Source organism: Salvia miltiorrhiza, chromosome 2 (assembly GCF_028751815.1).
Source record: "Salvia miltiorrhiza cultivar Shanhuang (shh) chromosome 2, IMPLAD_Smil_shh, whole genome shotgun sequence".
Taxonomy (NCBI): Eukaryota; Viridiplantae; Streptophyta; class Magnoliopsida; order Lamiales; family Lamiaceae; genus Salvia; species Salvia miltiorrhiza.
The window spans coordinates 64325093-64348336 of record NC_080388.1 but is presented as its reverse complement, the minus strand read 5'-3'; the positions used below and the strand labels follow the sequence as shown (position 1 = coordinate 64348336).

At 38.6% G+C, this 23244-nt stretch overlaps 2 protein-coding genes and 1 pseudogene across 2 annotated transcripts; 2 read left to right on the top strand and 1 right to left on the bottom strand.

The window, feature by feature from the left end:
• The first annotated feature begins 2751 nt into the window (after positions 1 to 2751).
• On the top strand, positions 2752 to 6026 carry LOC131011124 (CO(2)-response secreted protease-like). The gene is made up of 9 exons (XM_057938905.1): positions 2752 to 3160; positions 3308 to 3558; positions 3648 to 3759; positions 3828 to 4356; positions 4421 to 4527; positions 4603 to 4839; positions 4912 to 5026; positions 5101 to 5311; positions 5385 to 6026. Exons 1-9 carry the CDS (start codon positions 2994 to 2996, stop codon positions 5942 to 5944), a joined length of 2289 nt encoding a protein of 762 aa, XP_057794888.1. The 5' UTR covers positions 2752 to 2993; the 3' UTR covers positions 5945 to 6026.
• Positions 6027 to 9065: 3039 nt separating this feature from the next.
• On the bottom strand, positions 9066 to 10975 carry LOC131011123 (SKP1-like protein 1A). Its single transcript, XM_057938904.1, has 2 exons — positions 10422 to 10975; positions 9066 to 9578 (listed from the first exon to the last, which is right to left on the bottom strand). Exons 1-2 carry the CDS (start codon positions 10755 to 10757, stop codon positions 9405 to 9407), a joined length of 510 nt encoding a protein of 169 aa, XP_057794887.1. The 5' UTR covers positions 10758 to 10975; the 3' UTR covers positions 9066 to 9404.
• Positions 10976 to 18308: 7333 nt separating this feature from the next.
• LOC131009884 (protein SAWADEE HOMEODOMAIN HOMOLOG 1-like) lies at positions 18309 to 20076 on the top strand (annotated as a pseudogene).
• The last annotated feature ends 3168 nt before the right edge of the window (positions 20077 to 23244 follow it).

Below are 23244 nucleotides of genomic sequence, written 5' to 3'. Positions count from 1 at the left end.
GGAGAGGAGGGCGGCGGCGATTCCAGAGGAAGAACGCGTCACCCTCTTCCCTTCACCTCTCTTCACAGACGTCTGGTTTTGGGGCTCTGGTTGGCGGCAGCAAAGGCGACGACCCTATCGAGGGTCCGACGGTGGGCTCGCCTACCATTGCTTCGCCGGAGATTTGAGGGAGGAATCGGCGGTGCTGTTCGCCGGAGAGAATAAAACATTCAAGAGAGAGAAAGAGATGGGAGGCGGACCCATCTTGTTTTAGGGTTTAGTTAGTTATAGTCTAATTAGTGTGATGCATTATTAGTGTTGTTAAGGCCTAATTTCTTTCCAAAAATGGAAATGTGTCTTTATTATTGGAACGACCCAATAAGGAAAGTGTGTCTTCAATAATGGGACGGAGGGAGTACAAAATTAAATCATATTCAAATAAAATAAATTTTCAAAACTCGAATCAAAAACTTATTAAATAAAGTATTTTAATAACTCAATTTTATCACTTGGATTAGATGTCATAAGCCACGATCAATTCCTTATGGATGGCCAGATGGACATGTTAATGTCGATAGCATTAATTGTCACTCGAGCACTCGTGTGATAGTTTATTTAAAATTTAATACTCCGTAATATATATCTAGTAGTCATATATATTTATCACTATCTTGCAACATATATGATTGGATTTTCAAACAATTTTCTTTGTCCTGTACTCTTATATATCTATAATCTATAATTTATTAAAAAGGTAATTTTTACTTTAAAATTAAGAAACAATTTTATAGTTAATTATAATAAATTGAAGGTTTATTTGTAAATTATACTTTTTTATCTTCTTATTTTTTTGTTCTATTTCTTTCTAAAATTATAAAATTCGACTAATCATAAAATATTTAATATGCATATCAAATTAAGAGCAAAGATAAGAGTTATATTATAATTTGATATATTTTATGCAAATATTTGATTTAAAATATAAAAGTTATATTTATTTAAAGATTAAAATTAAAAAAAATCTCTCTTGTCTCTTATCTTTTTTTGAATAAATATATTTTTCAATTTTTTATTTGTATTTTCATTTTTCAAGTTAGTCTTTTTGACTTTTCATAATATCAATTTGTATTATTTTTAATTCTTCTTTATATTTTCAATATTCAGCTCAAATATATCCAGTTAAAATTAATTTTTTACTATAATTATAAATATAATAATTTAGTTGGTATCAATTTTATTTAAGTGTAGAAATTTCGTACATTGCACGGGGTGCAAATGCTAGTTCAATCATAATTAATATGCCATCGATCCGTCAATAAAAATTAGTACTATTATGCAATGAAGGATACGAATTTTAATAAAATAGTTGAGAGGTGTATTTTTTTTAGTGTGAAAGAGGTCTCACAAAGAGACTTGTCATTTTTGTTCTTTAGTGATGTTTGGCCCATCAAAATGAAAAATTAAGAGGCAATATTTTTATAAATATTAAGTGCGAATGAAGTTGAAAATATAAAAGGTAATGATTTTCCAAAATGGGGAAGTATACGGCTTTCGTGGAAGTACGAAAGTAATAATAACTAATAAGATTGGGATTTTCATAGATGAGGGAGTATTTATTACTAAAAGTTGGAGCTTAAAAAAATTATGCACTAATTATGAAATAATTAATAACCCATAAAATTAAATATTAATTGACCCTAATTAATAAATGTAAAATTAATCTAATTCCCTAAAATATTGAAATCAAAGAAAAAATATAATTACAAAAATTTAATAATGAAACACGAACGAGACATAAAAATTGGTTAGAAAAAACCCAAATGCTAATATATACAGGGTAGCTAGTATATACACGCATGACTGACTGTCACTTGCACTGTCGCAAGTGTAATGTAAAACTGATTATTACCTTATACACTAATAGTACATTCTTCTCTTTGCTATTGGCTAAGACAATTAATAGCAGTATATCACACAAATCCCACTAAGTGTGAGAAACAGCCAAATTTAATTAGGTCCATCACTAGCAAAAACTGAGATCAGTATCGAAATAAGAATATCTATGGATCTATCCTAACAAGCCATCTAGCCATATAAGTAGTATATATACAACAAGCACTAAAATTGGTGGAGCACTACTTAGAGCTGGATATTGCCTTTTATCAACCCAATTATTCTGCTCACCAATAAAGATGATGGCTCCCTCTAACTTCCGAATCCCAATCTTCTCCCAAATGTCACTAACTAGAGTGATAACACCAATGTAAAAAGTGACTCATCTAGCTAATCTAAAATCGTACGTAGTTTTAAGTTGAATAGTTCTTCAGCTAAGAATAAAATTAATTTATTAAAAATTCAATAATAATAAGTAACATTAAAAGGGTAAAAAAAAAAAGTCCGGAAGTGATGGAATTTGGGGTAAGAATTGAAACATCATATAATAGGTAGAGATTGAGAGTTGGTTTGGATCCTTAGTGGTGAAATATGTATCAGCTACCAAAATAGAATTTGAAAAGTGGAGAGCGGGAGGTTGTTGAAAGTGATCTCCGGTTCTGATGAAGGTGCAAAAAGAGTGTGGTTCTCAATCTGAAGTCATGCTTAAAGGGCATCCTCATATTTCTACAACTGTAATGGTCAAAATGTGTCCCCTCCATCTCCAAGAAAAGCACAATAACTGCAACCTTAAATAATTAATATGCTAACTTAGTCATTTTCGAGGGATTTAATTTGTTTGCGTGAGCTCATTCACTTGAGTAACAAAATGGAGACGTGACAAAACTGTTGGTCGAATCCACCAGCATCAACGCCAACCATTTATGGGGGTGGCCGCGACGCACTTTGTGTGGATGTGGAACACCTTCATTCACTCCAAGAAAATATTTATTAGAATATGTTGGAGCTGGAGCATGGGGTGTCAACACACGCATCAATCCATTACGACTCTTTCCCACTTCTGACTAGTGATCCGCACTATATATAGAGGGCGTGTGGATCTTCAACCTTGTGCTTTCATCATGAGACTTTATAGCTTCTGCTTTGGCGTCGCTCTGTTTTGGGCGGCGTCGTTTCTTCTTGTGGAGAGTAGTGATGCACAGAGGAATAATGGAGTCTATATCGTCTACATGGGAGCCTCGCCTCCCACGCCTCATCATTCTCAGATTCTCACCTCTTTGTTAACAAGGTTTTGGATCATCAAAATCTTTAAATCACTCTATTTCTTGCTTCTTGAAATCTTTGTTTATTCAAGCAAATTCCTTAATGTTCGTTTTTGTGGGAAGCACGTGAAGTTTGTTGAAAGTATAATGACATAGGAATGTTTTACTCTCAGAAAGAGGAAGTCCGTGATACAAACCTACAGCAACGGCTTCTCGGGTTTCGCGGCTCGTTTAACAGAGCAAGAAGCGAAATCAATAGCTGAAAGAGAAGGAGTGATCTCAGTTTTCCCCGATCCACTTCTGCAGCTTCACACCACTCGTTCATGGGATTTCTTGAAGTATCAAACTGATTTGAAGATCGACTCTGCTCCCACCTCTTCCTCATCACCTGGAGATGACACCATCGTTGGCATCTTAGATACAGGTCACCAACTTTTTCCAAACTAAACCAAAACTTAATTAATGTAGCACTTTTGTAGCATACATGACTCCATGTGGTATTGTGTTGTGTAGGAATCTGGCCGGAATCCGAGAGTTTTATTGATACGGAAATGGGTCCCATCCCGTCACGTTGGAAGGGAAAATGCATGGAAGGCCAAAACTTCACTTCCTCCAACTGCAATAAGTAATTATTAATTCATCGATTTGAAAAAAATGTAAAAAATTTGCAGTCATTAATACCGATATCTATAGGAAAATAATTGGAGCAAGGTATTACGGAGACGACGATGAAGACGAGGAGAGCGGGACAAGTCCATCCGGCACGCCACGTGACGCGAGCGGGCACGGCACCCACGTGTCGTCGACGGTGGCCGGGATGGCTGTCTCCGGGGCGTCATACTACGGGCTAGCAGCGGGGAACGCGGCGGGGGGCTCGCCACGCTCGAGAATCGCCATGTACCGCGTGTGCTTAGCCAGCGGGGGATGCCTGGGATCAGCCATACTCAAAGCATTCGACGACGCAGTTGCTGACGGCGTCGATGTTCTGTCCCTGTCGCTAGGAGGCTCGCCTGGCGCCCCAGATTTCGACACGGACCCCATCGCCATCGGGGCCTTTCACGCAGTCGAGAAAGGGATCGTCGTCGTCTGCTCCGCTGGTAACAGCGGCCCTTACTCTTCATCTGTCGTCAACGTCGCCCCTTGGATCCTCACCGTCGCTGCCACCACCATCGACCGCGATTTCGAGGCCAGGATCCTTTTAGGAGGGAACAAGATCATCAAGGTAATCAATCATTAATCCACAATCAATCATCAATATTACCACTTATTACTGCTATGCATCTCAGGGCGGAGGCATCAACTTCTCCAGTCTGAACAAAACGAGCGTCTATCCCTTGACAGATGGGCTCTCTGCAAAGTCTGCTTCAACCAGTTTCAGCGAAGATGATGCGAGGTAACGATATTCGAGATGATGAAAAAAATGGTAATCAAACTCACCTCCATATTCACTACTAGTCATCATGTTCAGAAACTGCATACCGGGGTCACTCGAGGAGGCCAAAGTGAAGGGGAAGATCGTATTGTGTGAGAATGGGGATAAAGAATACCTAGTAAAAGAGAAGTTTAGCTCCATCCGGGGCGCAGTAGGGATGATCGTGGCTGATAACGACCTCAGACAAGTAGCATCCAAATATGGAGTTTCTCCTATTTCTGCTGTCACAAAGGCTGATGGAGCTCAGATACTATCATACATCAACTCCACCAGGTATGCCCGCTTACCATTCATTTATCTTACTACAAACTCAACTCAACAAAAATAAACTTTGAAATTGCAAAGCAATCCGGTGGCAACGATTCTCCCCACTGAGGTCATACCCGATTACAAGCCGGCCCCCGTTGTTGGCTACTTCTCCTCCAGAGGCCCTGCTTTCGGGATTAGAAACCTTATCAAGGTACAATATTTTGGCTCAGCTCTCATATTCTTTGCATAGAAACAAGTAAAAACTGGAAGATGTTGGTTGTGTAGCCCGACATTGCAGCACCCGGGGTATCTATTCTGGCAGCGTGGCCTTCACACGACACAAGAGAGGCCCTCCCGGGGAAGGATCCGCCCGTCTTCGACATACTGTCGGGCACATCCATGGCCTGCCCTCATGTTTCGGGTCTAGCTGCAAATGTCAAGTCTCAGCATCCTACGTGGACGGAGTCTGCCATTAGATCAGCCATAATGACAACAGGTTCGACATATCACAATAAGACTTTAAGTATATATGCATATGTCTTATAACACAAGCTAGTATCTATCATCAGCAATTCAAACAAACAATCTGCACGCCCCAATCACAACAAATGATGGATCAATAGCCACCCCTTACGACATTGGAGCAGGGGAAATAAGCGTAGCGGGGCCGTTGCAACCGGGCCTCGTCTACGAGACTGAATCCATAGACTACCTCTTGTTTCTGTGCAACATGGGGTATGACACAGCCGTTATCAAAAGAATTGCATCAAGTCTTCCTAGTAACTTTTCTTGCTCGGGCAGCGCCAAAGCCGACTCCATCTCCAACATGAACTATCCCTCCATAGCTATATCGGACCTCACTGCAAATGCGAACAAGACAGTGACCAGAAGAGTGACCAACGTTGGTGAGGAGGATTCCACCTACTCATGCGTCGTGGAGGCGCCGGCTAGTTTGGATGTGCAAGTGGTGCCGGATAAGTTGCAATTCACCAAGAGTGTTAACAAATTGAGCTTCCAAGTGACGTTTAAAATGGCTGCGAATTCCAAGGAGGACTTGTTTGGGTCGATAACATGGTCTAATGAAAAGTATAAAGTTAGGAGTCCTTTTGTTGTAAGCAACAAGAGTTAGACCAAGAATAATGCACGGCAATGGATGTTGCTTAAGGATTTGTGATACGGAAATGGAAAATGAAGAGAGCGTTATTATGCAATCAGAGTTGCTTAAAAACACCATGTTTGTTTGTATGAAATGTGCTCTGTGATATATTTCGAGCGCACTTTTTTACTAGGAAATAAGACATTCAAAAAACAGAGATATACCCCTAAAAAAAAAGTACAGACAGATGATGCTATATGACTGTTGTGACAGTTGTGTGTGTCCAAGAAGAAGGAATAAACATGAAAGCAAGATGATCAGGGGGCTGAAGCCCCCTCCCAATTTTTGAGTTTTTTAATGAATAAATAAATATAGTAATAATGAAAATTATAATACGAAGTTTTAATAACTATAGTATCCATTGTTAATTGCTTAATATTTTACATTGATTTGTTATATTTATCCTATTTTCTTTTATTAGTTAATTTTTAATATTGAATTTGAATCATGTTAAAAGTAAAATTATGAACTATTAATAATGAAAATTAGTTTATTTTTTTCGAAGATGAAACAATTTTTTTTATAAAAAATTATAGAAATGGGTCTTTATATGCTTTCAAAAAAATGAATTATAGGAAATGTCCAAAAAAAATTGCTCGGGTACTCCCGCCCCCGAACCCCATGTAAATATGTTCAAACGCCATAGTTCAACAAATTCATTCCCCTAGACATAAATCACAAGATCTGCCCCTCAAGATGTACACATGTATTTAACAATACTACTAGGTTTACATCAATGGAACCGACATACTATACAATTTCAAGACAAATCATATATAACAAGAGGATTAAGAAATTGTCAGGGGTTTTAGGAGAACAGAGGATTTTGAAAGAGACTTACTATAAAGTGTTACTCCCTCCGTCCCGCTCTAAATGTCCCCTTACTTTTGGGCACGGAGATTAAGAAATGAGTATAAAGTAAATAAAGTGGATATAAAGTAGATAAAGTGGGTTGGTGGAAATTGTTTAAATATTAAGTATAGAGAGAGAGAGAGTATATTGCCAAAAAAGGTATGAGACATTTGGAGTGGGACACCCCATTATGAAAAGTGGGACATTTCGAGTGGGACGGAGGGAGTAATAAACATTCAAAACAATCAAAGACCAAAGACAAATATGTGAATGGGTGGGAAGAACAGAACACAACGTGAGAGAGTGCAAACCAGAGAAGAACACGGCATGGAGATGAATCTTATGAATAAAAATTCCAGAATCAAAATACCAAGCAAATTAACAATTCACCAAATTCACCAAACAACAATAAAGATTTCATAAATATATCCAAAACAAAATTGAAGATCCATAACAAGAACGAAATCAAGAACAAGAACGAAATCAAGAACAAGAACGAAATCAACAAAACCCAAAACAAAATCAACAATGGTGTTGCCAAAGATCAGAAATCAATGAAACCCAGAACAAAATCAACGAAACCCACAAAAAAAAATGAAGTTCCAGAACTCCATGGACGACTGCTCGCACACTAAGTCCGCTGTCGGACTGCTGCAATGGTTTCACTCAAAGGGGGTAAAGGCGCGAAGGTGGAGAAACTCAGATCGACGCTACTCAGATCTTGGGCGAAACTAAGATCGACGCCTAAACTCAGATCTAGCGCTGCACTGGTGCTAGGGTTTCACTTGGACCATGATTATCGGTACAAAAAGAGAGACCATGTCTCTTGCCACATATGATGATTGAAATTTAAAAAAAAAATTAAAATGGGGTGGGCTTGAGGTGGTCGACCGGGAGAAATAAGAGACCATGGGTGGTCGGGTAAGGATCCTCTACTGTGCACAGCACCATGCTGTGCACAAAAACAGGGGGAATTGGTATTTTTGGATTTTTTATTTTTATTAAAATTTTAATTATTTTCTTCCAATTTGAATGCACTTGAATGCACATCACCCTGCTGTGCACAGCAGGGGATCTTTTTCCTGGGTGGTCTCTCTCTCATCTAGCTTGGATAAATGGTGGAATGACATTTGTCAAGATTTAATTGGTTCATTATATTTTATTTAGATAATTGATAAAAATTATTATATCTTTTATTTAAAATATTAAAAAAATATATAAAAAATACAAAATTTATATTTTCTCGTTCTCTTTAAATATAGATCACTCTTGCTATATTTCAACACACCTTAAAATTATTCAATTTATATTTTGGCAATGATAATTAAATGCTAGTATGTGTTGTTTTGTTTTTTTTTCTATTTCGAGTTTGGGTTGTTGTAATTTCTATTTTTAGTTTGTCAATTTAAATTTTTATTAGTTTGTTATTTTTTTTCATTTTAATTTATATTTACTAACTAGAATAATTATTACGATTAAAAATAATAACAAAATAATTATATATAATGTTGTGGTTGGATGGTTGGGTGGTCATTGATAAACCAATAAAATTAGAAGTGGTTGGGTTGGGATGAATATTGGTGATGTGGAAGAGAGAGAAATTAATTAAATATTGAAGATGGTTGGATGGTTGGGTGGTTGCTGATAAACTTAGTCCGAAGGAGGCGGCGGCAGATGATAGCAAGAGGGAGCGGTCACAGTGGAGAAGAAATTGAGAGATGCATTAGGGAAAAATTGGGGATCTAGGGCTCGGTTCAGTGTGGGCGGCGCACTCCGCCGTCACCGATACTACGAGCTCTAGGAAGAGGTGAAGTCAGTGTGGGCGGTGCACTCCGCCGACGCACACTCCGCCGCTAGTACTCCGGCGGCTCTGTGTGTTAAGGAGGACATGAAGAGTGGCAGAGTGGTGGAGGCAGTGAGCCGATGAAGAGAGAGATATGGTGAGCGGAATTGAAAAGGATGAAAAAAGGGAATGATTTTAGGTGCTCCATCAAGTTCGTAACTTAGCTTAATTAAGCCCTAAGTGACCCCTTATTATTTCCCAAAAGGGAAACGAGTCATTTAGCTTGGAACAAATCAAAATTGAATGCGTGCCATTAATAATGGAACGAAAGAAGTATAATAAAATCTAATAAAGATTTTCTCTCTCTCTTTTTTTTTTAAGAGAAAGTGATCAAAGATTGCTGGGGCCTATTGTTAGTAGAATAAGCATTCACTGAACAAACAAAGCAAGACAAGTGTGTTTACGACCATAATTTGTTCTATACTTGCAACCAGAGACTAGTTGTTAGTTTAAAGCATGTAGAGATTTTTTATCCAGCTGCATTTTCGCAGGCCTCAAAATATTCTCATAGAGTTGATCAACGCAGGTAAAAATAGGGCAATATAATATGGATATGATGAGTCCGGTTAACATGCATAATCTTTCAAGAGAAAGTTAAATAAAATAGAAAAATGTCCAAAAGCAGCCTAGAAGAAGCAACCTTCACAGACCAAGAAGACTCAAATGAGTCAGCAGGATCTTCTATTTGCACCAATCAAGCTTTTATTGGCAGCTTTAGATATTCCATCTGCACTAGCTCTATTCAAAAGCCCATTGGTTCTCTCGCCGGACTTCCTCTTCTTCCTCAGGTGTGAAGTCATTCTTGATGTTGAATGTCTTCCTGATCTCCTCTGGAGTTTTTCCCTTGATCATGTCAGCGACCGTCTGGCAAGTCAGATCCAGAAGGGTCTTGATATTCAAGTAATTAGCAGCCTGATATGAGCAAAGGCAAAAATAGTAACGTAAGATAGCAAGAAAGAGGTGATAAATATCCCACCTATCTAAATCACAATGAAATGCGCATAAACGACATGCACACTGACCGGTTAGTAACTAGACATTACAACTTTTTTTTTAGGGGAACTATACATTACAACTTTAAAAGACTTTTAATGCAATTATCACAAAGAAGTCATTCTCACAGTGAACTTCCAGCCAACCTTCAAGATTCTATTTATTTAAATCATACAACAACCTATCAGCTTCAAAGTGATTCTGCAAAATCCCTCAAACATAAGCACACCACAAATATTGATAAAACCAGTACCCAAAATCAGTTAGTGATCATGATCCGTTCAAAAATCAACAAACTATGTAATAGTATATAAATTTTATGGGCGAGGGGAAAAGGGAACTGAGACAGCAGATGTGGAAACTCTAAACCAGGTGAAACAACCGAACTGACAGAACGGTAGACATAATCAGATAGTAAACCTTACTTGTAACACCGTCCAACAGGGTTACAAGAAAAAGAAATCGAAAGAATGATAGCCTCGAGGAGACTTAGAGGCCTAAGAATATCACTGACAAAAGTCTAAAACTAATTGGTAAGCCTCAAGGATCAAGACAGTAACAAGAAAAACTAAGACATCTAATATTAAGGCAAAAATGGAGTAGTAATAAACAACTCTCTACATCTACCAATGCAACAGCGGATAGAAACAGCAGAGCAGTTCATAGCGGAAACAAAGCAAACAACACAAACCGGAAACCCTTATGCACAATTCACAACAAAATCCACCCATACCAAAATCAAATGGAAGCTCAGATTCATACCAAAATAAGGTCGAAAAGCGTGCCTTGGTCGACTTTGACAAATTCAGCGTCAAAAGCCTTAAGTTCCTCATCAGAGACGGCGGAAGCGAGCTTGTCATCGGCCTTGGTTGCGGAAGCGGCGGCATCGACGTGGCGCTTGCAGTATTCGATGACTTTGGAAAGTATTTTTCCCGTGACGTTGGGGAGAGGGATGACGTTGTCGACGCAATCATCCTCGATCATGTGCTTGATCGTCTGCGACTCCAGGGCCACCGACTCGTCCACCTCAAACACCTCGCCGTCGGAACTGCGCAGGGTGATCTTCCTGCTCCCGTTCTCCGCCGCGGACGACGACATCGTCTCGAAATTGAATATTGAATTTGAGCGAAGGAGACCTAGAGAGAGAGAGATGATTTGGGGAATGAGATAAAACAATAGAAATGAAATGATATGTTTTTGGTTCTAAAATACTGATTGGAGGACATCACCAGATCTAATTTTCCTTCTGCCAAATCAGCAGTGGCTTTTGACTATTTTACCACAAACAAAGCGCTCCATTCTTCTAAGTTCTAACCAATTTATTCAAAATCATCTCCTATTCTCGAATTATGTTTTAACCAAATTAATAAATAGTAGGAGTAAATTTTATGTCTACTATGAATATAGTTATAGCATTATATTTTAATAGTATATCCTTTTTTAGCAGTTAATCTTATATCCTTGTCCATCCCATGCATATTGTTGAGGAAATCTCCTCAAATTCCAAACGAGCCGTATGAGTTTCTGTATAGAATTCTATAGAATGAGTCTATGTGAATTGTTCTCCACTCATTTGGAGACCATAGCCCTATTTATATAGTAATAAGTAATTAATCTAAATTTACAATTTGATCTCTTAATAAATTACAAATCTCTTTATGATCTTTACACATTTATTTTCAAGATTTTTGATATTCCTTTAATTCAAAATATATCATTGATAGACCACTTTAATTGAATTGCTTGTAAAATGGCTATGCACACTCGATTAACATATATTAGTCCGATAATTTATACAACAAATAATACATACTCCCTATCAATTTTTTATCATCCATTTGAGAGTGACACAGATTTTAATAAAATGGTTAGTTGTGTTGTGAGTAGAATAAATATCTCACTTTTTATATGAGTGTTAAAGTAATTAAAATGAAATAAGGGTCTCATCTACTTTTACTAAAAATAAAAATGAATACGGATAAATAAAAATAAAAATATGGATACTAAAAATAGGAACGAGAGAGTATTCCATAGACAATATGGATACTAAAAGTTAATGTGGCCATTAAATTTGTAACGTTGGGTTGGACATAACATGACATATTTTTTACTTCCACAAAAATGTCAGCTATATGTATGAGGATTGTATATACGGAGTTTTTTTTTAATTACAATTGAAAGAGGTATCTAAGTATAATCAAATAAGTCATCTGCATGCATGCAGGATCTCAATATTTTTTTTATTAATTTTTTGTATATACGGAGTATTATTTGTCTTATTGCATTGGCTTCGGTGGTTATTATTCATGTCATGTCTAGTGGAAAAGGAAAAATAGTTATGAATTAGTTTGATCGTGTTCCTTGGATAGGGATTGTAGACAATTAAATTTGTCGTCGAATTAAATCGTGCCACGTGTAAATTCATGAATTAAATATTTAATTATATTTTCTATTTTATTAAATGGGATTTTATTCCTAAATTAAATAGATATATAATTAATATTTAACATAAATAAATTAATGGGCTTATGGACACCTAAAGCCCTAAGGCCCATGCATGAAGGCCCAAAGCCCATAAAGCCCACGAAGCCCATCTCTAAAATCTATAAATAGAGGTGTTGGGGTGTTCATTATGACGACTTGAAGGGGTGGAAGATCGAAGAGCATAAAGAATCCTCTCTAGTATCGCAAGTTGAAGTGAAAGATTGAGGAGTTCAAAGAATTCTATCAAGTATCAAAGTGAAGTCTTGCAAGAATTGAAGAGCTTCAAGCATCTCTAAGAATTCTATTCAAAGCTTCAAGTATTCTTCAAGTGTCTTCAAGAATTCTATCAAAGCTTCAAGTATTCTTCAAGTGTCTTCAAGAATTCTATCAAAGCTTCAAGTATTCTTCAAGTGTCTTCAAGAATTCTATCAAGTCTTCAAGAATTCTATCAAGTCTTCAAGTATTCTTCAAGTATCTTCAAGTGATCAAACCTTCAAATCTTCAAGTGATCAAGATCTTCAAATCTCCAAGATCGAAAGCTTCAAGGTGTTCTTACAAAATTCTAAGGACGTTCTTCTCCAAATCAAATCAACTTCGACGTACAATTCAAATCATGGCTTGAAGCCCTTTGGATTTATCGTCATCAAATCAAGTATTTCAAGAACCTTCGAGTTTGTTCAAGAATCAAATGGAAGAGAAGAATCAGAGGATTAACTAGAGATTGCAACTCGCATAAATCTATCTTCAAATCTATCAAATTATCTTTGTAACGCATTTTGTATTTTATCAAATTGAAATACAAAATTTGTGTTTACAAATTTTGGCACGCCCGGTGGGACATCTCTACCTCTCATCTCTACTCTTCACCAAAAATCTTGAACTATGTCTACTCAATCAAATGCAGCTGCTCCAGCTTCATCCAAAGCTTCTTCGGCAAACGTTGGTATGATCACGCGAAGCAAATCGAAATCATTGCAAGGAGTGTCCAAGCCGATCTTTCATCTTCCATCTATCCATGAAGAAGATGACAACTTTGAGAGAAGCTTCACATTCCCCACTGAAAATTATCAACTCCATGCAAGTGTCATGATGACAAACACTTCCACCATGGAGGAATAACTCTTGAACTTGACAAAGATGGTTGAATCTCTAACCAAGCACATCCAAGAGCAAGATGCCCAGATTGCAAAGCTCAAAGGAGAAAAAGGAGATTCAAGCCACGCCAACAACGATAAGGAAGGCGAAGAAAGCGAAGAAGATGGAGAGAATAACGATGAAGAAATCTCCAAAGACAAGCCAAAGAGTGATGGAAAAAGGCCTTCAGGAAATGATACTCTCTTCTCGTCTAGTGGCCTCATTCCCATCGACCAACTCAAAGAATTCATCGAAGCAACAATGAAGAATAACTCCGGTGGAAGCTCCAAATCATCGTTAACTTACTCCAAGCCATATACTCGGCGAATTGACAGCATGAGGATGCCTCTTGGTTATCAACCACCAAAATTTCAATAATTTGACGGCAAAGGAAATCCAAGACAACATGTGGCTCACTTCGTTGAAACATGCAACAACGCTGGTACTTATGGAGATCACCTAGCTAAGCAGTTTGTTCGCTCATTAAAAGGTAATGCCTTTGATTGGTACACCGACTTGGAGCCAAACTCGATTGACAGTTGGGAGCAATTGGAATATGAATTCCTCAACCGTTTCTACAGTACTAGAAGAATTGTCAGCATGGTTGAGCTCACCAGTTCGCGCCAATTTAAAGAGGAGCCAGTTATTGACTATATTAACCGGTGGAGAAACCTTTGCCTCAATTGTAAGGATCGGTTGTCTGAGTCATCTGCTATCGAAATGTGTATCCAAGGAATGCACTGGGGATTGCAATATATTCTGCGAGGAATCCAGCCAAGAACATTCGAGGAACTAGCCACTAGAGCTCATGATATGGAGTTGAGCATGATGGCAAGCGGGATCGAAGGACCACCAATCCAGGAGTCTAGCAAATTCAAGCCAGAATTCAAGAAAGGAGGAAAACCATATGACAAAGCACCAAAGAAGGAATCTGTGGCAGTAAAAGCAACTTCTGTGAAATTTCTAAAGAAAGAAGCTAGTCAGGAAGGCAACCAGAACACTTCACAAGACAATCAGAACTCTTCCCGAGACTTGGGGCAAAGAAGACCTACCTTGAAAGAAATGCAACAAAAACAATATCCATTCTTAGACTCTGATGTTTCAGGAATTTTTGATGACCTGCTCAAGGAAAAGCTTATCGAGTTACCAGAAATGAAGCGACCAAATGAAGCAGGGAGGACAGACGATCCAAGTTACTGCAAATACCATCGTCTGGTTGGGCACCCCATACATGATTGCTTCATCTTCAAAGACAGAGTCATGCGTTTAGCTCGAGAAGGAAAGATATCTCGTGAAGAAGACGTTGCTGCTATAAATATGGTCTCCGCCGACTTGAATGACATCATAGAAGGTATTGAAGCTCTGTATGATACATCCAACCAAGTAGATGAAGAACCTGAGATCAACATGGATGAAGACAATGATGCATTGGCAATCACATTCTCCAATGAAGACTTGCAGCTTGGATTCGAACCTCATAACAGGCCATTGTTCGTGAGTTGTTATACACAGGAGCAGAAGGTCAATCGAATTCTCATCGATGGAGGCTCGGCAGTCAATATCTTGCCACTAAGGACTTTGAAGCAATTGGGAATCCAAGCAGAAGAGCTGTCAAACAGTCGATTGATGATTCAAGGTTTCAACCATGAAGGGCAAAGAGCTCTTGGAACTATAAGGCTGCGATTGCAGATGCAGGACATGGAGTCCACAGCGTTGCTTCATGTGATTGATGCAAGAACATCCTACAACATGCTTCTGGGTCGACTATGGCTTCATGAAAATGGTGTTATTCCTTCTACATTGCACCAATGCTTCAAATACTATCAAAATGGCACCATAAGAAAAGTGGTTGGTGATCACAAACCTTTCACAGAAACAGAGTCACATTTCGCCGATGCTCAATTCTATTTGGGAAGAACTAAAGCAACAATGGTGGAAAGGGATGTACCACAGGAGGAGTCAGGATCCCGCCAAGAGAAAGAATCTCGCCCAAAGATGGAAGGTTTCACCATCCCTTTGACTAAGATTGATGCCAAAAAGCCCATTCCTCAGCCACTCAAAGATTTTGTCCGACCAAAGCAAAGTGGCGCCACAGAACATGGAGATCTCTCAGACAAAGAACTCTCAAAACACTTTGGTCCGAAGGCATACAAACTCCTTGTAAATGCTGGATACAATCCCCAAGAAAGCTCCACGTCAAAGTCTCATGTGAGAAAAACTGCTAATACAAGCCAAAATCCCAAGGCAGGCTTGGGATACATGGTGCAAAGCCCCATTCGTATTGCCATCAAGAGAGCCACTGCTAACTATGCTAGCACCAAGCAAATCCCGGAATCTTCAAGCAATCGGAGAACCCAAAGGGTTTCTGTTTTCAAAAGATTGGGTGAAAGAAAAGCTCAACGAATATCTGTCTTTAAAAGACTTGGCACAGGCAAGTCATGGAAAAAAGACGTGGCAAAAAGGGCCAATGAATTTGACATGACAGAAAAGCTAAGGAGCTCGATTCCTTCTCGTATGAAGAGGTGTACCACTTTGCTCATATCATGTGGAAAAGAATTGAAGGCCAAAATGAAGACAGTCATCTTTACACGGGATACCGAAGACGATGAAGATAGAGAGAGTATGGCTTCATCTTACTACATTACTGATGGTGCTAACAATCCAATTTCTCATACTACTCAAGGTCAAGTGCGTCGCGAAGATGTTGCCCTACCATGGTGGATGTTTTTCGATGGAGCATCTCATAAAGAAGGTGCTGGTGCCGGGATCGTGTTCGTGACACCAGAACGTCAAGTGCTGCCATTTTCCTTCACTCTAACTGAGAATTGCTCTAACAATGTAGCAGAATATCAAGCTCTGATCCTCGGTTTGGAAATGGCGTTGAATATGCAGCAATCTCACCTCAAAGTATATGGTGATTCTAAATTGGTGGTTAATCAAATACTTAGATTGTATGAAGTAAAGAAACCTGAATTATTGCCATACGTCAAGTATGCTCGAAAGATCATTGAGTGGCTCGGAGATGTGGAGAGTGAGCACATTTCAAGAAGTGAAAACAAGCAGGCAGATGCCTTGGCCAAACTTGCATCCACTATAGCTATGATCAGTGGTGAAACTCAAATCCCAGTATGCGAAAGATGGGTCATACCACCCATTTTCGAAGAAGAAAAAGACGAAGAAATCGAAAGCCATCTTGTTGAAGTCTTTGAGATTGAGGAGGAAGATTGGCGCCAACTGTTGGTCGATTACCTCAAATATGATAAATTACCAAGTAATCCACGCCGAAGGGTTGACATCCGACGACGCGCCACTCGCTTCATATTTTTCAAAGGAATACTTTATAGAAGGTCTTTTGATGGAGTATTTCTAAGATGCTTAAGCAATGAAGAAGCCGCCAAAGCTATGGAAGAAGCGCATTCTGGCGTGTGTGGTGCTCACCAATCGGGACCAAAGCTGCATTTTCGAATCAAGAGGATGGGCTACTACTGGCCAACTATGGTGAAAGATTGTTTGGATTATGCGCAAAGATGTCAAGCCTGCCAATTTCATGCGAATCTGATTCATCAGCCACCCGAGCCACTACACCCCACAGTTGCATCCTGGCCTTTTGATGCTTGGGGCATGGATGTTGTTGGTCCATTGACAAAATCATCAAGGGGGCATTTATACATTTTGGCAGCGACCGATTACTTCTCCAAGTGGGCTGAGGCGATACCATTAAGAGAAGTGAAGAAAGAGACCGTTGCTGAGTTTATCAAGACCAACATCATCTATCGCTATGGAGTTCCTCGCTACATCATAACTGATAATGGAACACCTTTCAGCAACACGGTGATAAACAAGCTTTGTGAAAAATTCGGCTTCAAGCAACGGAAGTCATCGATGTATAATGCACCGGCAAATGGGTTGGCTGAGGCATTCAACAAGACTTTGTGCAATCTGTTGAAGAAAATTGTTTCAAAATCAAAGCGTGACTGGCATGAACGTATTGGGGAAGCATTGTGGGCATATCGAACCACCTATAGAACTCCTACGCAGGCAACGCCTTACTCTTTGGTATATGGGGTTGAAGCTGTCATTCCTCTCGAGCAACAAATTCCCTCTTTGAGAATGGCCATTCAGGAAGGGCTAACTGAAGAAGAAAATGCACGTCTGCGTCTGGAGGAACTCGAAGCTCTAGATGAGAAAAGGCTGGAAGCTCAGCAAAAGTTAGAATGTTACCAAGCTCGCCTCTCAAAGTCTTTCAACAAGACGGTGCGAGTGCGTTCTTTTCAAGTTGGAGATTTGGTCCTCGCTGTGAGGAGGCCAATCATTGTCACTCATCGTGTTGGAAACAAATTCGTATCAAGGTGGGATGGCCCATATGTTGTCAAGGAAGTCTACACAAACGGAGCATACAGGCTTCTTTCTGATGACAACGTCAGAGTTGGGCCTATCAACGGCAAGTTCCTGAAACGTTACTATCCTTGAAAGGTGGTAGAAGTTGAAGCATGTACATATGTATATAGTTTAATAAAATATATATATATATATATATATATATATAGAAAAGCAAAAAAAAAATAAAATAGAAAAAACAGAAAAGCCAAAAAGATGAGTCAGATGAAAAACCAGAAATGGAGAAAAGCAAACAAAATGGAGTGTATGAAGACAGCTCCTTGACGCACGAGCCTAAACTGCATGTTACTCCTGGCCCGCATGAGTATAAACTGTGCACGGCACCCAATCTCAAACACCTGTTGATTCTATGAACTACGTTTTGACTTGATCCCTTTCAAAAGGGTACGTAGGTAGCTTAGATAATTTCTAGGTTCAGTCATGAATTGTGTTTGACTCTTTTCAATTTATATCATCAAAGTTAAGATTTAAGTTGATTATGTGAAGCCGAATATGTCTCAAATTGGGAAGAAAATCAAGCCATCAAAAGAAGCACAAGCATTTGGAGAAGATGTCAAAATATCCATCACAAACCAAATAAGAATCATCAAGAGAGAAATGATAGAAACTGCGGTTTGCACCAATACTAAGCAAATGGGTCTTGATCCTCCAAAGTTCTCTGAGCAAAGATCAAAAGTGACTCTGAAGTCTTCAAAATTCCGCAGCATTTCCTCATCAACATGTGCAACTTTATGTTTGTCAAACTCTCTTTTGAATTATGGGGTTGCACCTCGGGCAATATGAAAGGAGGCACTATCTTGCTTGAAGAACAACGTCATCTCCATCTCCCACATCTCTATCATAGCAAGTTCTTCCTTCATCAAAGCAATTCGGACGATGGCTTCATTCTCTTTGGCTTAAGCATCAAGAAGAGAAGACTCAATCTTCTCGAGCCGTTGTTCAGAATTCTCCCAACTTCGTGAGATGCCAAACATAACAACAACCTCACTCAAACCAGATTCAAACAATCCCAGGTCTGAGCGCACCCAAGACCTGTCAAAGAATTGAGTCATCTGGCATTGAGGTCGGCTATGCATCGACAACTTCACTTCTCTCCAAGCTAAAGTTGAATCCGCTTGTAGAGTTGAAACACATGTTTGCCAAACATAATAGAACACCATTGAGTCATCTAGCCTGCTCGAAGGTGCGCAAAGAGAAAATGTAACCAGCAATCTTCAAAGGTTGGACTCACAATGGCCCAGATCCGAGCGCACCCGAAATCTGATTAAAAGCCAATTGAGCCACCTGAAGTGCAAAGTAAACATCACTCAAATAAAGTCTTAGATGGGCTGCTGCTAGATTTTTGGATGAACTCTCTGAGGATGATCTTTAGTCGGGCTGATGGAGATGTCAAGACTGAAAGAAAGAAGACAATAGATTTCGAACTTTGCAAATACTCAAAGCATCTCGTTTGAGGCAAAATCCGCCATGAAGTTGATTAATGAGACTATGCCAATCTTTAACACAAGCTTCCAAGCTCCCAAGCTCCCATTGCCATCAACTGCAAGAAAAATAAACAATATTCAAATTTGGGGTTGACTTTAAAAAAAAAAAAAAAAAAAAAAAAAAAAAAAAAAAGATTGCGGTTCCCTTCGACGAGGAAGCCGTCGACCGGCCTCCATCTCCCACACTTCCGCCACTCAACAACACGAACCAGATCTCACTCTCTCTCAGCCCTCAAAGTTCAAATCGGAAATCTCCCGCTAGGTCCTTCCTCCTTCGACGTCAACCGCCGCTGATCACCCTCACACTCTCGATGGAAAACCAGCTGTAAAGTGAACTGAGGTTCAGAGCTGGTTCCAGGAAAATCAACAGCGGGGCCTCTGTAGAGAGGCTTCGTTTGGTGAAGCTAAGAAGTTACCTGTTGCCCCAGAAACTCTCACTCAGAATAAAGCAACTGAAAATGCGAAGATGCCTGAGGGAGTCGAGGATGCAGATTTTTTCTATGCTGGAGTTTGAAGCGAGGTCCTCGAAGGATGGAGCATGGTATGATGTTGATACATTTCTTTCCCACAGATTTCTCAGTTCCGGAGAAGCTGAACTCCTTTTACGATATGTGGGTTTTGGAGCTGACGAAGATGAATGGGTGAATGCACGAGATTCTGTGAGGGTGCGGTCTGTTGCTTTGGAGCATACAAAATGCCAGAAAGTAAAGGTTGGGGATCTAGTAGTGTGCTTCCAGGAGAGACAAGATCAAGCAAGATATTATGATGCTCATGTACTCGATATTCAAAGAAGATGGGCGACGTGATTCGGCAATACTTGAAGACCGCGAGAAAGCCGACAGCGGCGCTGAGCTTCGGAGGTACGGTGGTGAACGTGAAGCCGTCGCTGGTGGCGGAGAAGCCCTCGGCCCCGGAGAAGGACGTGTCCCCGCAGCCGGAGCCCGAGCCGGAAAAGGTAGCGACGCCTGCGGAGAAGGAGAAAGATGAAGCGGCGACGGCGGATGAGAAGGTTGCTGAATCCTTGGTGCGGTGAGTGTGGAAGTACGAAAGTGCCCCTCTTGAGCAGTACTACTGCTTATGTTGAGGGTTTGAGGAGTAGTTTCAGTAATTTCTACACCAGAAATACACAAAGCACAGTTGGAGGCATTGGAGTTGTGTAGTAGCCGCAAGTGTATCCTTTGTGGCGGCGGCGATCTCCAGCGCGGGAGGTATTGGAGGCGGGGGTTTGTTCATACCCATCCTCACCATCATCGCCGGCCAAGACGTGAAAACAGCTTCCACCTATTCAGCTTTCATGGTGACAGGCGGATCGATAGCGAATGTGATGCGGTCGAAACGACTGATTGATTACGACATGGAGCTGGTGTGCCAGCCGTCGCTGCTGTTGGGCGTGAGTTGCGGGGTGGTGCTGAATGTGGTGTTCCCGGAGTATGGCTGCAATACCCGAAACTGGAGAAGACGTTGAGATGGTTCCAAAGCTTTTCACTAGAATTCTTCTATACCGCCATACCACACTTTGATCTAAGAGTAGGATGGAAAGGGAAGTAAGAAAAAAAAAATGAGATATATAGAAGGGTTGTTACTGGAAGACAAGCTCCAACTACTGTATCAAAGATGGATACGAGAAAGATAGAAGAAAGAGATGAAGTAAAGAAGTATTTGTTGCTGCTAAAAAGAAGGAAGAGCTACTCTATTTATAAGCAAACTTCTCACCAAAACTCTAGCTACCAAATTCCTAATCCTAGCTGCCAGCGCAAAAGGGAGCCAAAAGTAGAATTCAGCCTTGCAGTAGCCAGCAAATTCTCAAATTAAAGCTAATAAAGAGAACACAAGCACATGTATGAGAATGAAGCTAAAAGTGGAACGAGCCAGCCTAAATCATATTTGATATCTGAAAAGTAAAGATAATGCAATGCATGTTCTGGTACAGCTGTAGATAAAGCCAACAGCTATACACTTTAGACAAAGTTAATTGGGTTGTTGTGGTTTTAAAAAAAGATAGCATAATCATAGGGGCTGCCTTCTCTTCTCTTCGGAACAAAACTCATGTGATTTGAAGATAAATTCGGCCGAGCAAATAAGTGAATTTGGTCAAGCCTTTTAATTGGGAATTGGGCTTGTAGTTGATATCTTCAAATTAGACATTTGATGTCTTTGGTTAAGCAAATGGCTTGGATTGGAGTTTGCAGCTAATACTTTCTATCAACGTATAGAAAATAGCTCCAAATGATTGAACCACAAATAGGTTAATCATTATGGGATGCTAAAGCAAAGTTATAAAAAAAAAAAAAAAAAAAAACAAATTCAAAATTCAAAATTTACAAATTCAAGAACTCCTAAATACGAGTATAAACTATTTACAAAATTCAAGAAATTGAAGAACTCCTAAATACGAGTATAAACTATTTATTCAAAAGAAATTCAAGAACTCCTAAATACGAGTATAAACTATTTATAAATTCAAAGAAATTCAAGCACTCCTAAATACGAGTATAAACTATTTACAAAATTCAAAGAAATTGAAAAAACTCCTAAATACGAGTATAAACTATTTACAAAATTCAAAGAAATTGAAGAACTCCTAAATACGAGTATAAACTATTTACAAAATTCAAAGAAATTCAAGAACTCCTAAATACGAGTATAAACTATTTACAAAATTCAAAGAAATTCAAGAACTCCTAAATACGAGTATAAACTATTTACAAAATTCAAAGAAATTCAAGAACTCCTAAATACGAGTATAAACTATTTATAAATCCAAAGAAATTCAAGAACTCCTAAATACGAGTATAAACTATTTACAAAATTCAAAGAAATTCAAGAACTCCTAAATACGAGTATAAACTATTTATAAATCCAAAGAAATTCAAGAACTCCTAAATACGAGTATAAACTATTTACAAAATTCAAAGAAATTCAAGAACTCCTAAATACGAGTATAAACTATTTACAAAATTCAAAGAAATTCAAGAACTCCTAAATACGAGTATAAACTATTTATAAATCCAAAGAAATTCAAGAACTCCTAAATACGAGTATAAACTATTTACAAAATTCAAAGAAATTCAAGAACTCCTAAATACGAGTATAAACTATTTATAAATCCAAAGAAATTCAAGAACTCCTAAATACGAGTATAAACTATTTACAAAATTCAAAGAAATTCAAGAACTCCTAAATACGAGTATAAACTATTTATAAATCCAAAGAAATTCAAGAACTCCTAAATACGAGTATAAACTATTTATAAATCCAAAGAAATTCAAGAACTCCTAAATACGAGTATAAACTATTTAAAATTCCAAAATCAAATGAAGAACTCCTAAATACGAGTATAAACTATTTATAAATCCAAAGAAATTCAAGAACTCCTAAATATGAGTATAAACTATTTATAAATTCAAATTCAAGTCAAGAACTACTCGATAAGAGTTTAAATTATTAAAAAATAAATTTCGAGACTCGTCTATTACCGAAGGCATTTCGTCCATAAACAAGTCTCGATGGGGCAATTTGTAGACAATTAAATTTGTCGTCGAATTAAATCGTGCCACGTGTAAATTCATGAATTAAATATTCAATTATATTTTCTATTTTATTAAATGGGATTTTATTCCTAAATTAAATAGATATATAATTAATATTTAACATAAATAAATTAATGGGCTTATGGACACCTAAAGCCCTAAGGCCCATGCATGAAGGCCCAAAGCCCATAAAGCCCACGAAGCCCATCTCTAAAATCTATAAATAGAGGTGTTGGGGTGTTCATTATGACGACTTGAAGGGGTGGAAGATCGAAGAGCATAAAGAATCCTCTCTAGTATCGCAAGTTGAAGTGAAAGATTGAGGAGTTCAAAGAATTCTATCAAGTATCAAAGTGAAGTCTTGCAAGAATTGAAGAGCTTCAAGCATCTCTAAGAATTCTATTCAAAGCTTCAAGTATTCTTCAAGTGTCTTCAAGAATTCTATCAAAGCTTCAAGTATTCTTCAAGTGTCTTCAAGAATTCTATCAAAGCTTCAAGTATTCTTCAAGTGTCTTCAAGAATTCTATCAAGTCTTCAAGAATTCTATCAAGTCTT

What these genes read in the sequence shown, in the direction of transcription:
- LOC131011124 (XM_057938905.1), top strand. Translation starts at nt 2,994, where the DNA reads ATGAGACTTTATAGCTTCTGCTTTGGCGTCGCTCTGTTTTGGGCGGCG. An exon ending in ACTTCCTCCAACTGCAATAA is followed by an intron (nt 3,760 to 3,827) that starts GTAATTATTAAT and finishes CGATATCTATAG; the next exon opens with GAAAATAATTGGAGCAAGGT. An exon ending in GAGGGAACAAGATCATCAAG is followed by an intron (nt 4,357 to 4,420) that starts GTAATCAATCAT and finishes TATGCATCTCAG; the next exon opens with GGCGGAGGCATCAACTTCTC.
- LOC131011123 (XM_057938904.1), bottom strand. Translation starts at nt 10,757, where the DNA reads ATGTCGTCGTCCGCGGCGGAGAACGGGAGCAGGAAGATCACCCTGCGC. An exon ending in CGCTTTTCGACCTTATTTTG is followed by an intron (nt 9,579 to 10,421) that starts GTATGAATCTGA and finishes TGCTCATATCAG; the next exon opens with GCTGCTAATTACTTGAATAT.